We start from the raw sequence: 17,665 nt of genomic DNA on the forward strand, positions 1-17,665 counted from the left end.
TATGTAAGTATATATAATAATGTTTATAATAATATTTCTAAATTAAATATATTTAATGCTTCTGTAAAAGTAGCAAGACTGCTTACATACACACAAGTGAAAGTATATTCACATGATATTTATATTTCAACTAGACAGGATTTGCTTATATCATTAAAAAATGACATAACATATTGTTGGATAAATAACATATATTGTAAATCCAAAAGTTCTACCACAGATCCAGTTCTCTATTTAGTGCTTTTATGACTTTCTTCTTGAGGCCCAGAAAATGGATGAGATATCAGATGAAAATATTTTGCCTGACACTTAAAACTGTTAGAAAGAAAAGACTCAGTAGTGAATATGATAATTATGATTATTAAATTATTTAAAATTTCAATTGATTTGAACAGAATTTTGTTTATGAATGTATATTCTGCTACAAGCTTACATACATCTATTAAGTCAGATTTTTATTGTGTTATTTAAATTTCCTATTTCTTGATTTTCTTGAATTTTGTTTGTCCTACCAATTATGGAGAGATGCATATTGAATTTTCGCATTATGATTGTGGACTTATCTATTTATTCCTGCAGTACTATTTTCATTATATTGCCAATTTTCCTTATACTGTCTGTTGTTAGGTGCATAGAAATACAAATGTTAGATAATTTCTTATGAATTCAATGATTTCTTTTTCTGAAAGGTGCCATTTTATTCTGTCTCCATTAAGGTCTTTTGACCAAAATCCTATTTTGTCTGACAGTGACATAACTATTGCATATTTATTTTGGTTACATTTACATGACATATCTTTTTTCACCTACTTAGTTTCCAATTTTTTGTATTATTATTATTTAGTAGTGTCACTTATAAATAACCTATAATTAAATTATTTATAAATCTAGTATGACTGTCTTTGTCTATCCCTATAACATATAATCCATTTATAATTATGGTACTTATTGATACATTTGGATTTAATTATTTCTATTTTGGAGTGCTCTGTATTCTTCCTACCTGACCTAACTTTCTTTCTATTTCATTTCCTTATTTTGGAATTATTACTTTCTAATCAGTCTAACTTTTACATCAATCCTATACGTTTTAAAATTTTTAAGTATTTAAAAAATGTAAATGCCCTTAGTACAATAAAGTCTAATTACAACTTTCTAAATGTGTGTATAAAGTAACAAAAGTACCTCCACATACTTTCAGGAAAGCACTGTGATGATTTTCATATTTAATTTTATAGTCTGTTTTGAAAATTCACCAGAATTTTGTTTTGTTTTGTTTTGTTTTGTTTTGTTTTGTTTTGTGTGTGGGGGGGGAAGTGTTTGATCATTTGTTTAAATTGTGTTCATTTGCTTAAATTTTATAAAACTGGAAAGAAACTGTAAGTGGTTCTTTATTAAAAATAAAGAGAGTTAACTTTTACTTTTTATTGAGTTAAAAGTCTCTATTTTTATAGCTGAGAAAATGGATGAAAAAGCAGGTAAAAATCTTTCACCTGAAGATAATGAAGTTTTAATCTCAAAAGGCTCATCTCAAATTAAGACACTTGGAGCTACCAGAAAAGTGGGACTTACTAGTAAGTATAATTATTAAAAATATTATTTAAAATAAAAAAATTATTAAAAGATATTTAATATATTTCTTTCTTCAGTTCATGAATATATATATTCAATCATAAATACATGCTATATACTGTATCATATATACATATATATGCTACATCTGTAATGTGTGTGCATGTATGTTATCCATTTGGTCAAGTTGATTAATTGTGTTGTTGGTGCTTTCTTAATTTCATTGAGATTCTATGCTTATTATTTGTGAGCAAAGTATATTAAATTCAACTACTGTGATTGTTTATTTCTCTATTACTCTTTGTAGTTCTGCCAATTTTTGTTTTATTTTTCTAAGGCTTTTTTACTGTATATAATAAATATAAATTATATGCAGATATATACATATGTATGTAATAAATACACAAATTTTAAAATGTTATATATTCTTAGTGAACTGAAATTTCTGTCTTAATGATGGACATTTTGTAATAACTTTTTTGTGTGCTTTTAGTCCATTTTATCTAATATTTACATAGTATCTTAATGTAATTATTTGCATAGAATAATTTTTTCATCATTTTACTTTCAATCTTTTCATATTGCTATGAATTAGTTGTGTAACTTTAAAACAAAAGGCATTGTGGTTGGTTATTTTTTAATCCAATGTAACAGTCTTTGTGTTTTAAATGGAACATTTAATAAGATTTACATTTAATGGAAGTATTGATATGTTGGGGGTAAATGATTTGTATTTTGTCTTTCTTATCTGATGTGTTTTTGATATTCTTTTAAATTTGTTTTGAATGTATTCTTTACCATTTCTTTATTCCCTCACCGATTATCTGTTACAAAAATATTGAATTTAATCCTAAATTGTGAATACCTTATAAAACTATTCTCTTGAAAAGTACTCCCATTATTTCTGTATTTCACATAGTCACTCTGTAAATCACTATCCCAACAATGAGTAGACATCACTATTTCAACAATATGGTATTTGATTATGTTTCAGAACATGAAAGGAAATATTCCTCGATAATTGGTATGTATTTGAATTACAAATTAATGAATACAATTGTCTTCTTAATGGGTTAAAAGCATTCTTCTTATAGCTCAGAAAGTAGATATGTTAGATGAAAATCTTTTACTCAAGCATAAAGTTACATTGTCAATAAGCCAGTCTCAAAGTAAGAAATTTATACCTGTGAAAATGAAAACACTAAGTAGTAAGTATGACAATTTTCAATATCACTGATTTATTTTTAATTAAAGAAAGCAGCAAAATTTTGTCCTTATAATCAATCATGTATTTTGTATGCATTTGTTAGCTCAAATGTATTTATTGGGTTGTTCAATTCTTCTTTAATTGAAGTTCTGTCTATTCTATATTACTAAGAGATGTTATGTTAAATTCTCCCACTGTGGTTACAGACTTCTCTGTGCTTCCTGGTAGTTTTGCTGGTTTGTTTTATGTATTTGGAAACTCGGTTATTAAATGTGTGCAAATTTGTACTTGTTATTTATATCTGATAAACTGAGCCTTTGTCTCTTTAAAAGTATAATCTTTCTTTCTAGGAATATTTTTGTGCCTTAATGTTTATTTTGTCTTTTGGTAATATAGCTGTATGCCTTCTTGTGATAAGTATTTACAGTTTTTTCTTAAGATTTTAGACAGAAGTTAATGGTGCCTATAGCATCTTAGTATTTTCTTATAATGATCCTAATCCACAAGAAAAACCCAACAATATCTTCATTAATTGGTTGTGTCAAACCAAATTAGGACCTGTTGGGATCTACATAACTTTTGTGGGAACATAAATTATCAGTAAACTTGGGCAAATACCTAGAAGTGTGATTGCTCGCTCATATGGCAAGACTGTATTTAACTTTACAAGAAACTGCCAAACCATCTGCAAAGTGCCTCTAGTGTTTTGCATTCCAACCAGCAGTGAATTGGAGTTCCCATTGATTTACATCCCTGGCATCATTTGTTGTTTTCAGTGTTTTGGATTTTAGCCATTTTAATAGGTGTGTAATAGTATCTCATTGTTTTAATTTATAATTCCCTGATGACACATATGTAGAATTTCTTTTCAGATGCTTATGTGCCATCTATATGATTTATTTGTTAAGGTATCTGTTCAGATCATTTGCCAATATTGTGATTGGGTTATTTGTTTTCTAATTGTTGAGATTTAAAGCATTCCTTAAATACTATGAATAACAGTTCTTTATCAGATATATGTTCTGCAAATATTTTCTTCCGTCTGTGTCTTGTATTATTATTCTCTTAACAGTGCCTTTCAGAGATCAGAAGTTTGTTTTCCTTTTAATTTAACTTATCATTTTTATTTTATTCATTGATTGTGCTTTTGGTATTGTATATAAAAAGGCATCACCAGTTTGCATTACAAAAACAGTGTAAGAGGGTTCCTCTTTCTCTGCACCCTTGCCAACACCTATTGTTTCCTGTGTTGATAATTTTAGCCATTTTTACTGGTATGAGGTGATATCTCATTGTAGTTTTGTGTCTCCCTGATGATCAGTGCTGTTGAGCACCTTTTCATGTATCTGTTGGCCATCTGAATGTTATCTTTGGAAAAATGTCCATGTCTATTCATGTCTTCTGCCCAATTTTTAATCAGATTATATGTTTTTAGGGTGCTGAGTTTGATAAATTCTTTACAGATTTTGGATACTAACCCTTTATCAGATATGTCATTTGCAAATATCTTCTCCCATTTGGTAGGTTGCCTTTTAGTTTTATTGATTGTTACTTTCACCGTAGAGAAATTTTTTATTTTGAAGAAGTCCCAAAGTTTATTTTTGCTTTTGTTTCCCTTGTCTCAGGACACATATCTAGTAAAAAGTTGCTATGGCCAATGTCAAGGATATTAGTGCCTGTGTTCCTCCTGGATTTTTATAGTGTCATGTTTCACATTTAGGTCTTTCATCCATTTTGAATTTATTTTTGTGTATGGTGTAAGAAAGTGGTCCAGTTTCATTATCCTGTATGTTGCTGTCCAGTTTTCCCAGCACCATTTGTTGAAGAGACTCTTTTTTCCATTGGATATTCTTTCTTGCTTATCAAAGATTAATTCCCCATAGAGTTGTGGGTTCATTTCTAGATTTTCTATTCTGTTCCATTGATCTATGTGTCTGTTTCTGTGCTGTACCATACTGTCTTAGTCACTACAGCTTTGTAATATAACTTGAAGCCTAGAATTGTTATGCCTCCAGCTTTGCTTGTCTGTAGTATAGACATTTGAACAATATTTGTTATTCCAAAAACCAATATTTGTTGTTTCAATCCATGAACATGCAAAGTTTTTCAATTTCTTTGTGTCATCTTCAATTTGTTTCATCAGTGTTCTATAGTTTTCAGAGTACAGGTCTATCACCTCTTTGATTATGTTTATTCCTAGATAATCTTATGTTTTGGTGCAATTGAAAATGGGATTCATTAATTAATTTCTCTTTCTGGTTCTTCAATGTTGGTGTATAGAAATTCAACAGATTTCTGTATATTGATTTGTATCTTATGATTTTAATGATTCATGTATTAGTTCTAAGTTTTTTAGTGGAGTCTTTCAGATTTTTTACATAAAGTATCATGTCATCAGAAAATAGGGAAATTCTTCTTCCTTGCTGTTTTGGATACATTTTATTTCTTTTTGTTGTCAGATTGCTGCGGCTAGCATTTCCAGTACCATGTTGAATAGCAGTGGTAAGAGTGGACATCCCAGTCTTGTTCCTGATCTTAGGAGAAAAGCTCTCCGTTTTTCCCCATTGAGGATGATGTTAGCTGTGGGTCTTCTATATATGGCCTTTTTTATATTGAGATAGGTTCCCTCCAACCCTACTTTGTTGAGGGTTTTTAACATGAATGGATGTTGTAGTTTGTCAGATGATTTTTCTGCATCTATTGAAAGGATCATATGGTTCTTATCCTTTCTTTTGTTAATGTGGTGTATCACACTGATTGATTTGTAAACATTGAACCATGCTTGCAGCCCAGGAATAAATCCCATTTAATCATGGTGAATGATTCTGTTAATGTACTGTTGGATTTGGTTTGCTAGTATTTTATTAAGAATTTTTGCATCCATGTTCATCAGAGTTATTGGCCTCTGCTCTTTTTTTAAAATGTTTATTTATTTTTGAGAGAGAGACAGAGACAGAGACAGAGTGTGAGTGGGGGAGGGGCAGAGAGGGAGACACAGAATCTGAAGCAGGCTCCAGGCTCTGAGCTGTTAGCACAAAGCCTGAAGCAGGGCTCAGACTCACAACTGTGAGATCTGACCAGAGCCGAAGTCAGACACTCAACTGACTGAGCCATACAGGCACACCAGGCCTGTACTGTTTTTTAGCGGAATCTTTATCTGGTTTTGGTATTAGGGTAATTCTGGCCTCATATATCAGTTTGGAAGTTTTTCTTCCTCTTCTATTGTTTTGGAATAATTTGAAAAGAATAGGTATTGACTCTTCTTTATTTTTTGTTTTAATTTAAATTCAAGTTAGTTAACATACAGTGTAGTCTTGACTTCAGGGTAGAACCCAGTGATTCATCTCTTACTTATGACACCCAGTGCTCATCCTGAAAAATGCCCTCCTTAATGCCCTTCACCCATTTAACACATCCCCCCAACCCTCCACCAACCTTCAGTTTGTTCTCTATATTTAACTCTCTTATGATTTGCCTCCCATTCTGTTTTTATTTTATATTTCCTTCCCTTCCCCTATGTTCATTTGTTGAGTTTCTCAAATTACACATATGATTTAAGTCATATGATACCTGTCTTTCTTTGATTTATTTTGCTTAGTATAATACCCTCCAGTTCCATCCACACTGTTGCAAATGGTAAGATTTCATTCTTTTTCATCACTGTATGTATGTATGTATGTATGTACATGTATATGTATGTATATGTATGTATATATATGTATACATATATACATACACATACATATATATGTATACATGTGTGTATATATGTGTGTGTGTATATATATATATGTGTGTGTGTGTGTGTGTGTGTGTATATATATATATATATATATATATATATATGTATATTACCCACATCTTCTTTCTCCATTGATCGGTTGATGGACATTTAGGCTCTTTCCATAATTTGCCTATTGTTGATAGTCAAGCATTTTTGTATCCTTTGTAATTCCTTGTAGTGCAATTGCTGGGTTGTAGGGTAGTTCTGTTTTTAATGTTTGAGGAACCTCCATACTGTTTTCTAGAGTGGCAGCACCAGTTTGCATCCCCACCAACAGTGCAGAAGTGTTTCCCTTTCTCCTCATCCTCACCAACACTTGTTGTTTCCTAGGTTGTTAATTTTAGCCATTATGACAGGTGTTAGGTAGTATCTCTTTGTGGTTTTGATTTGTATTTCTCTGATTATGAGAGATGTTGAGCATCTTTTCATGTGTGTGTTAGCCATCTGGATGTTTTCTTTGGAAAAGTTTCTATTCATGTCTTCTGTCATTTCTTCAGTTAAGTTCTTTATAGATTTGGGATAATGAAAACACAACAATGCAAACCCTTTGGGATGCAGCAAAGGCAGCCGCAGCCCTAAGAGGAAAATACATTGCAATTCAGGCCTATCTCAAGAAGCAAGAAAGTTCCCAAATATACAACCTAACCTTATACCTAAAGGAGCTAGAAAAAAAGCAGAAAAAAAGGCCAAAGCCAGCAGAAGAAAAGAAATAATAAAGATTAGAACAGAAATAAACTACATAGAATATTAAAAAAAAAACACAGAACATATCAATGAAGCTAAGAGCTGGTTTTTGGAAAGAATAAACAAAATTGATAAATCCCTAGCCAGACTTCTCAAAAAGAAAAGAGAGCAGACTCAAATAGATACAATCATGAATGAAAGAGGAGAGATCACAGCCAACACCACAGAAATACAAACGATCATCAGAGAATAGTATGAAAAATTATATGCCAACAAACTGGACAATATGGAAGAAATGGAATAATTCCAAGACACACACAACCAAACCTCAAATAGAAAGAAAAAGAAAATTTGAACAGGCCCATAACCAGCAAAGAAATTGAATCAATTATCAAAAATGTCCCAACAAGTAAGAGTCATGGGCCAGATGACTTCCCAGGGGAATTCTACCAGACATTTAAAGCAGAGTTGGGGCTCCTGGGTGACTCAGTTGGTTAAGTGTCTGACTTTAGCTCAGGTCATGATCTCACAGTCCGTGAGTTTGAGCCCTGTGTTGGGCTCTGTGCTGACAGCTCAGAGCCTGGAGCCTGCTTCAGATTCTGTGTCTCCCTCTCTCTCTGTCCCTCTGTTGCTCATGCTCTGTCTCTCTCTGTCTCAAAAATAAATAAAAACATAAAAAAAAATTAAAGCAGAGTTAATACTTATTCTTCTCAAATTGTTCCAAAAAATAGAAACAGAAGGGAAGCTTCCAAACTCATATGAAGCTAGCATTACCTCAATTCCAAAAGTAGACAAAGACCCCACTATAAGAAGAATTACAGGCTAATATTCCTGATGAACCTGGATGCTAAAATTCTCAACAAGGTACTAGCAAATAGAATTCAACGGTGCATTAAAAAAAGTATTCACCATGATCAAGTGGGATTCATTCCTGGGCTGCAGGGCTGGTTCAATATTCACAAATCAATCAGTATGATACACCACATTAATAAAAGAAAGAATAAGAACCATACAATCCTAACTCTGGTTTAAATATTTGACAGAATTTGCCTGTAGAGTCATATGGCCTTGGACTTTTGTTTTTTGGGAGCTTTCTGGTAATTTGTTAGTGATTCAATTTCTTTGCTGACTATAGGCATGTTCACATTTTCTATTTTTTCCTGTTTCAGTTTGATAGTTTATATGTTTCTAGGAATTTATCCATTTCTCTAGGTTATCCAATATGTTGGCATATAGCTTTTTTTTAAAGTTTATTTATTTATTTTGAGTGAGAGAGTGTGTGTGCAAGCAGAGGCGGGGCAAAGAGAGAAAATCCAAAGCAAGCTCTACACTCAGTGAGGAGCCTGTTGCAGGGCTCAATCCCATGACTGTGAGATCATAACCTGAGCTGAAATCAAGTCAATCACTTAACCAACTAAGCCACCCAGGCTACCCAGCATATGGGTTTTTTTTTATAATGTCTTTTATGGTTTTTTGTATATCTGTGCTGTTGGTTGTTATTTCTCTTCTCTCATTTGTGTTTTTATTTGGGTTCTTTCTGTTTTATTTTTGATAAGTCTGGCTAGAGATTTATCAATATTTTTATTTTTTTCACCGAACAAGCTCCTGCTTTCATTGATCTGTTCTACTTTTTGTTTGTTTGTTTCCACATCAGTTATTTCTGCTCTAATCTTTATTATTTCCTTCCTTCTGTTGGCTTTAGGTTTCATTTGTTGTTTATTTTCTAGCTCCTTTAGGTATAAGGTTATGTTGTTTAGTTGAGATTTTTCTTGTTTCTTAAGATTGGCCTGTATTGCTGTATACTTCCCTCTTAGAACCACTTTTACTGCAACCCAAAGATTTTGAAAACTTGTGCCCTCATTTTCATTTTTTCCCATGTATTTTTAAAATTTCTTTGATTTCCTGGTTGACCCATTCTTTTTTAGTAATATGTTGTTTAACCTCCATGTATTGGTGCTCTTTCCAAATTTTTTCTTGTTGATGACCTCTAGTTACATAGTGTTGTGGTCAGAAAAGGTGCATGGTATGATTTCAATTTTTTTATTTGTTGAGGCCTGATTTGTGACCTAAATATATCTATTCTGTAGAATTTCCCATGTGCAATTGTTTCCTAGTTAATCTGCTTAGATGATCTGTCCATTGTTGTAACTGGGATGTTAAAGTCCCCTAATATTATTGTATTATTATTGATGTGTTTCTTTAGGTTTTTTTATTAATTGATTTTTATATTTGGCTTCCTCCAACTTGGGGTCATAAATACTTACAATTATTAGATCTTCTTGTTGGAGAGACCCGTTTTTCATGATATAGTGCCTTTCTTCCTCTCTTATTACAGTCTTTGATTTAAAATCTAGTTTGTCTCAAATAAGTATGGCTACTCTAGCTTTATTTTGATGTCCATTAGCATGATAAATCATTCTCCATACCCTCACTTTAAATCTGGAGGTGTCCTTGGTTCTAAAATGAGTCTCTTGTAAGCAGCCTATCAATGGATCTTGTTTTTTATCCATTCTGATACACTCTGTCTTTTGATTGGAGCATTTAGTCCATTTACATTCAGAATAATTATTGATAGATATGAATTTTGTGCCATTTAATTACCTGTAAAGTCACTGTTCCTGTAGATTATCTCTGTTCCCTTCTAGTCTTTGTTACTTTCTTTCCCACTCAAAGTGTACCCTTTAATATTTCTTGTAGACCTAGCCTAGTGTTCACAAACTCCTTTAGTTTTTGCTTGTCTTGGAAACTCTTTATTTCTGTTTCTATTCTGAATGACAACCTTGATGGATAAAGTATTTTGGCTGCATGTTTTTCCCATTTAGGACATTGAATATATCATACCACTCCCTTCTAGTCTGCAAAGTTTCTGTTGACAGGTCTGTTAACCTTACATGTCTGTTCTTGTAGGTTAAGGACCTTTTGTCCCTAGCAGCTTTCAGAATTTTCTCTTTATCTTTGTGTTTTTGTTTGTTTGTTTGTTTGTTTGTTTTTTGCAATTTCACTATGCTATGCCTTGGTGTTGCCCTGTTTTTTGTTTGTTTGTTTGTTTGTTTTGTTTTTTTTAGGGGAGTTCTCTGTGCCTCTTGGACTTGAATGCCTATTTCCTTCCCCAGATGAGTGAAGTTCTCAACTAAAATTTGTTCAAATAAACCTTCTGCCCCTTTCTTCCACTCTTCTTCTGGAACTCGTATGATATGTATATTATTGTACTTCATGGGTTCTTGGAGTTCCCTAATTCTCTTGTGATCTGATAGATTTCTTTCCCTCTTCTTTTTGACTTCATTATTTTCCAGAATTTTATCTTCTATATCACCTATTCATTCCTCTGCTTCTTCCATCCTCTTTGTGATTACATCCAGTTGGTTTTGCATCTCATCATTAGCATTTTTTTATCGCAGCCTTACTAGTTTTTGTGGGGTTTTTTTGTATGCAGTAAGAATTTCTCTGGAGTCCTCTGCACTTCTTTCAAGCCCTGCTAGTAGTCTAATGCTGTTGTTTTTAATTATTGTTCAAATATATTGCTTACATCTGTTAAATAAATCCCTGGCTGTGATTTCTTCTTGACCTTTCTTTTGGGGGAAAATTCCTCTGTCTTCTTCATTTTGTCTAGGTCAGTCTTTTGAGAGTTATGAAAGCTTATTATGTTTCCTGCTCCTGTGAGTAATGCTATGTTAAGAAAAGGTCATACACTTTCCAGGGACTGGTACTTCAGGAAATGTTTCCAGTGTTCCTCCTTGCTTGTAGTGGGGAGTGTTTGGACCTTTAACTAGGTGTGCTTTGATTGTTTGTTAAAGTAATCCTGATTAAAAAAAAATCCTTATCCAGAGAGAGAGAGAGAAAGAGGGAGAGGAAATGGAACAAAGATATAAAGGAACACACACACACACACACACACACACACAGAAAAACTATAAGTCTGATTCCAGATTGGGGGGGGGGGTCAGGGAGCCTGGTCCCTGAACTGAGGCTTTAAAGTACTATATGATCAGTAGACTTGGTACACATAGGGGGCCTGTGCTGGTCTTCTGGGAAAGAGGCCCGCTGTGCTGGCTCATAGTCAGACCTCCCTAGTAAAATTATACTTGCAGGGTACAGGGGGGTGGGATTTGGTGTGAGCAGCTCCATCTTCCACTGGGGGTGCTGTGTTGCTTACTGAAGTCCAACCATACTGGTGGTGGGGGTGGGGTGGAGGTGGGGGTACAGGGGTGGTGGGGGGGTGGGGATGGTGTCACCTCTCTCTCTCCTTCCCAGAGAGGGGAGCTCATGCTTGCCGCTGTTCAGGAAGCCCTCACAGAAAAGCATACAATCTCCCCTCTTTTGTCCCAGGCTTCCATCAGATCCCTGTACTCACCCTGTCTGTGTCCAGGCCAATGGCATGCCCAGTGCTACAGTTCTGTGTTTTATTTCTGGTGCATGCCTGGAATTCAAAACTCCAAATCTTAATGGAACCACCATGTAATGGCTCTGCTTCCTGCTCCAGAGGAGCATCTTGCTGTGCTGTGTGTAGTGCCATTTTGCCCCAGAAAAGCAGTGGCACAGCCACACATTTGCTTGGACTTTATGTGGAAGCACAGCAAAATGCTGTGATCAGGTTATCTGCTTTCTCTGTATCTGCTTCTGTCCTTTGCTGATGAATGGATCTTTTGTCCCTGGAGAAGAAATATACCCTCTTTCAAATGTAATCCAGGAAGGAGAATGTTCTTTCCCAGTGCAACCCAGGGGATCCCTATACCACATTGTCTCCTCCCAGGCTTCCACCCTCATTCTTCCCAGGAACATCACTGTCCCACCTGGCTTTACCCTGGAAAATGGTGGGTACTTCTAAAACCTCAGTATTTGAGCTCTACTGCTTATAAAAACTTGCAATAATTAATTCCTCTTGATTCCCCAGTCAGTGGCCTTGGGAAAGTGTTTGTCTTGTGCAAACCTGATGTGCTATTTTCTCCCTCTCTCTCATTTTCTTTCCTCTCTCTGTGAAAAGGTCTCCCTCCCCTCTGCTTCACCATGGCTTTTCTCTTTCCCAATTCATGTCTCTACATCTCATACCTGCCACCTTCTCCCATTCTACATGTGGAGATTGTTCTCTTAATCCTCAGATTGATTCCTCGGTGATCAAAATGATTTGATGTTAATCTAGCTGTGTTCAAGGGACAAACCAAGCCTAGGGTCCCCCTACTACTCTGCCATCTTAACTCTCCACTGATTTCTCTTTTTTCTTTCATTCTTTTAGATTGATAACGTTTTTAATCTTTCCATTTTTTTCAACCATTTATTTTAAGAATTTAAACTTTTCCCTAAAATATGTATACCATAATAAAATTGAATAGTAAATTCAAATGTGTTTAATAACTAAGTATAGTTATTAAATAATAAGATTTTCACACATGCACTCAGAAAAAGTACTGTCTATATGTATATGATTTAACTACAGTCTATAGTAATTCACTGCTACTGTACTGTGGTCCTATACTCATTACATTATAAAACCAAGAGGAAATATTGCTGTGTAGTTTCAATATATAGTTTTTTTAATATATAGTTTTTAAGTGACTTAAAAATCTCTTATAGTTCAGAAATTTAACGAAGTACTGATAAAGATGCCAAAAGATATTCAAGAGCAATAATACTGAACATATCTTTAACTTATTTCTAAACAACTTTTATTGTGAAATATAATATGGGATATTTCATAAGACTTGTGTGTAAATTTTAACAATTATATAAACAAAAATAGGATAACCAGTCCTGAGGTAAAGAAATAGAGTACTGATGTCACATAAAATCTTCAGTATATCTTTCACAATTCCCTTCCCTCCCACAGTGGCAATAACTATTTAGATTTTTGGGCAATCATTTTTCTATTTCCCTTTATTTTAGATCAAACTATATGCAATTGCTAATATTCAACCCTTTTTGACCTAGGACAATGGCAAGTTTTTATGGTTAAACCTAACAGCTTTACCGTTTTAATATGTATCCATAAATCACAAAGTTTTTGAAGTTTATAAATAATTCTCTAAATATGCTTTCTTATCTTTTTAAAATTTAATGCTATGTTTTCATGTTGTATGAATGTACTACCTTTTATCCAGTCTGCTACTGGTGGGTGTATAAGTCAAAGTCTCTGGAAATGAGATGGCACAAATCGAGTAATTTGCAATTTTAATAAAAGGACTGTCTACAAGGGAGGAAGGAATATCTAAGGAATCATAAGAAAAAGTGTAGCAACTCAGATGTAGAAAAAAGTGGGACAATGTTAACTACCTCTAGTTCTGAGGAGGAAATGAGAAATAATAGTTACTGGAGCTATATGGAGAGGTTAGCCTGGCAAGACCTAAGACGGGGGAGGTACATGCCAGGTTACTGTGACCATGCAGGCCATGGAAATACATCCCTTGGACTCATTGTCTTTTCTTCCTCTGATCTCCTGCTATGGTTTTATTGGCTGGATTCAACTGGAAGCCAAAGTGCAAGGGAACCAATTGATGTACTCCATGTATGTTAGATTTGGGGGACATATAGCTAAATAGAGAAAATTGAAGAATGATTGTAAACGTGAAATTAAAGATGTCTTCTTGGTCTACCTCTTTTACCCCTCAATATCCCCATTTTATTCTTCATCCAGACAAATTTGTGTATCCAATTTAAGGGACATTAGGTCCTATTAGAATCTATATGATTCCACTCATATGTGGAATTTTGGAAATGAAACAAGTGAACATAGCAGGGAAAAAAAAGAGAGAGCCAAACCAGGAAACAGACTCTTAAGTACAGAGAACGTAGGGCACCTACCTTGCTCAGTCGGTTAAGTGTCCAACTCTTGATTTCAGTTCAGGTCATGATCTCACAGTTGTGAGATTGAGCCCCATGTCAGACCATGCTAAGCGTGGAGCTTGAGATTCTCTCTCTCTCCGCCCCTCCCCCGCTCACACATGCTCTCTCTCTCTCTCTCTCAAAATAAATAAAATTAAAAATTAAAAACGGAAAGTATATAGAACAAACTGAGAGTTACTGGAGGGGATGTGGGCAGGGATATGGGTTAAATAGGTGATGGGTATTAAGGAGGACACTTGTGATGAGCACTGAGTGTTATATAAATGATGAATCACTAAATTGTATACCTATAACTAATATTACATGGTATGTTAACTAACTAGAACCTTAAAAATTTGAAGAAAGAAAAAAATAGAATCCACTTAATTAAAGAATAGTATCAATATGGTCTTACTCCCATCTGTAACCTAAAACATTGTTCACCACCAATGTTCTGTATATAAAGTGGCAGAGGAGAAAAAGGGGGTGTTGTTGTAAAACAATTAATGAGCATAAACATTCTCATGTTGCCACTTCTATAACTACAGTTGCCACTTCTATAACTAGCTGTGAAGGTGCTTAGTTGCCACTTCTATAACTAGCTATGAAGATGCTTAGTTACCATAGCTGTTTTCTCACATTTCATTTCCATATTCTCATCTTTGCCACTACCTGCTAGACGGGACTTATCTGGTGAGGTAACCCAAAACTTTACTCTTATAATAGTTGATTCTTTGATGTTTTTATTTTTATTAAGCTGCTGCATTTTTCCATTTTCATGACTTTTGTGCAAGGGAGTATTATAAGGTGACCCAGTGAATCCCCTGGGTTTTGAATATAGTTTTTCTTGCCTTCACGAATTAGGACCAACTCAATTCCCTGTTGATTACTGGTATCAATCCTGTGACCAGTACAGTAATCTCTTTGTCTACCTGTTCATTTAATGGCATAAGAACCTCAAATGTCAAGATGACAATCACAGTTTGTAGTTAATTGGACACATGACTGTTTCTTTAGTGGGAGATTTCTTTCCCTTGGGCACAAGGACCTCTGTAATCCATTTAATGAAGAACATTGGGAAATGATGTGAAAATTATTTAAATGAGTTAATAGGTGTTTGGGATATGGGGTTAGGCTATGGGGTGGATATTGGCATCTATTCTAAGTCTGGTCTAAGTGCATCACGTATATCAACACTGCAGACTCTCAGGGTGTTGTCATATATATCATAGTGAGATGTCACCCAGCCATTTTACTCTTTCATAAAAGTTGCTGCTTCTAAATGGTGGAGTTTCTATTAATACCAGTGAATTCCATTGGTAAAACCCATTGTGGCACATCACTTTCCATAAAACATGTCCCTTGTTGGAGATGATATTGTATATGATACTATGACAGTGGAAAAGATTCAAGTTAATAAACAATGATACTAGTAGAAATTATATAGGCAGGGAAAGCAAATAAGTACATCAAATATATATCTAATCCATTGAGGACAAATCACTGCCCTCTCTATGATAGAAATTTTAGTGTAATCAATCTGTCACTGGATAGTTTCCTATTCCCTCTGGAAAATGATGTTATATTGATGAGTTCAGTTTTGTCCTATGCTCTTGACAAGTTGAGCACTCAGCAGTCCCAGAATCCTGATCATTCTTAGTGAGAAAAACTCTATTATTAAGTCTTTGCAGATGCTTCATTATGGCTATCATAGCTTTCTTCTTGGTACTTTAGGGCCATGAGATAAGCACCAGTGTAGCAGAGGAGTAAGGCTAACTGCCATTCATAGGGCAGACCATTAAGCTAAGAGCTTACACTTTAATAAATACCCTTGTGCACATTTACAAAATAAAGATATTTATATCTTTATGCATTTGAATCCTATTCTAAGGAGTAATGGACATAAATGTCGCCAAGACTCTCATCATTTTTTCAATCTCTGTTTTTCCAAGTCCCTGACTACCTGGCCAAATCCATTATCTTCTATCCCCAAATTAATGTACATCTAAATCTCAGACAATCTTTAGTTCTACATATAGTGAAGCCCTAGATGTACTGCCCAAGTTCTGCTCACAGAAGGATTTCTCTTTACCACTGTCTTTCAGGCCCTCCCTTTTAGTGTGACTATAATACAATATCAAAAGTTAATATGTAAATATATAAAAAGAATAAGCAATCTAATATAAAAATGGGCAAAATATAGAAATAGATTATGAAGCTGATTTGCCACTCAATATTATTAGTAGGAATGTTTAACAATTTTTAAAAACCTCCAAATAGGGATGCCTGAGTGGCTCAGTCAGTTGAGTGTCCAACTCTTGATTTCAGCTCAGGTCATGATCTCATGGTTTGTGGGAATGAGCCCTGCATAAGGCTCTGCACTGGCAGTGTGGAGCCTGCTTGGGATTCTCTTCCTCCTTCTCTCTCTCTCTGCCCCTTCCCCAATCATGCTCTCTCTCTCTCACTCTTTCTCTCTTAAAATAAATAAGTAAAAACATTAAAAAAATTTAAAAACCTCTAAAAAACCCCTCAAAATATGTATCAATGGCATTAAATATTTTTACTCACATGAATCTGTAGTATTTTAATATCTGCGCTTTCTCTAAAGAGTTGGCACATTTTTATCTACCTTTATCTCAGGCCCCAGTTCTTAACCATATATATATATATATATATATATATATACTCACACACACACACAAACACACACAAACATACATACAGGTACATACATACATGTTGTAGACTCTAGGTCTGAAGTTCTGTCTTGTCCAGCAAGAGAGCGGGATTCAGGATTAAAATGTGAGAGATGGCTACTGTCCAGGAGAAGACAAGAGCCCTGATTAAGGGTTCTTGCTCTGTTTTTATTAGAATCAGAAGGCTTATAAACATGGAGATGGATGTGCACAAAGAGACAATAAAACTGTGAACATTAACTCATGGGCATGAGGGAAAGGGGGTTTTGAAAATATGCGGTGTTAGGGGTTTGGGTTAATATAAAATCCTGGCACTGGGCAGAAGGTTGTGAGACACCACTTCTGTTTACCTAAACTGGTCTAGGGGACAAGAAAGAGAAAACATGCTACCTCAGGGTCAGCAAGGCACCTTTCTTTTGTTAATTAGCTCCACTCTGGGCAACATCACCCCAAAGCAGTCTATAGCCCTATTTATTTGTTTACCTAATTTGGTCCTTCCTTCCTGTGAAAGCAGCTTTCTGCTATTGTACTAAGTTGGGGGGGGGGGTGCATTTCCACCCTGAATACCTAATCTTGTTTACCTCATATACCTTTGTTCTATACTGGAACCTTTGCCCCACCCTAATTATTTACCTAATCTTGTTTACTGAAACTGGGGTGTGAACATCCTATGGCTTTCTGATTCTTTATGCCTTGTTAACCCATTGGTGCAAACTCAGGGAATTCCTAAGCTTATTCCCCATACATACATACATACATATATATATGTAAAAACTCAGGAATTGTGTTTAGTTCACTGACTTATTCACAAATGCTAATTTTCTTAGAAATTACAAGAGTTTATTTAATTGATGTTTATTAAGCTGTGCAATTTAATATAGAAAATCACCAACTTAACAAAATGAGAAA

General features: G+C 34.5%; 1 protein-coding gene across 3 annotated transcripts in view; it reads left to right on the plus strand.

Moving 5' to 3' along the window:
• The window catches only part of LOC125918685 (coiled-coil domain-containing protein 7-like), a 228,222-nt gene that overhangs the window by 119,712 nt on the left and 90,845 nt on the right, over positions 1-17,665 (plus strand). For all 3 annotated transcript variants that reach the window (XM_049624804.1, XM_049624805.1, XM_049624806.1), the window contains 2 exons: positions 1,455-1,574; positions 2,567-2,596. In XM_049624804.1, the coding sequence (XP_049480761.1) occupies positions 1,455-1,574; positions 2,567-2,596 (150 nt within the window). The remainder of the gene's footprint in view (positions 1-1,454; positions 1,575-2,566; positions 2,597-17,665) is intronic.

The sequence above is a fragment of the Panthera uncia genome, chromosome B4, assembly GCF_023721935.1.
Source record: "Panthera uncia isolate 11264 chromosome B4, Puncia_PCG_1.0, whole genome shotgun sequence".
Classification (NCBI taxonomy): domain Eukaryota; kingdom Metazoa; phylum Chordata; class Mammalia; order Carnivora; family Felidae; genus Panthera; species Panthera uncia.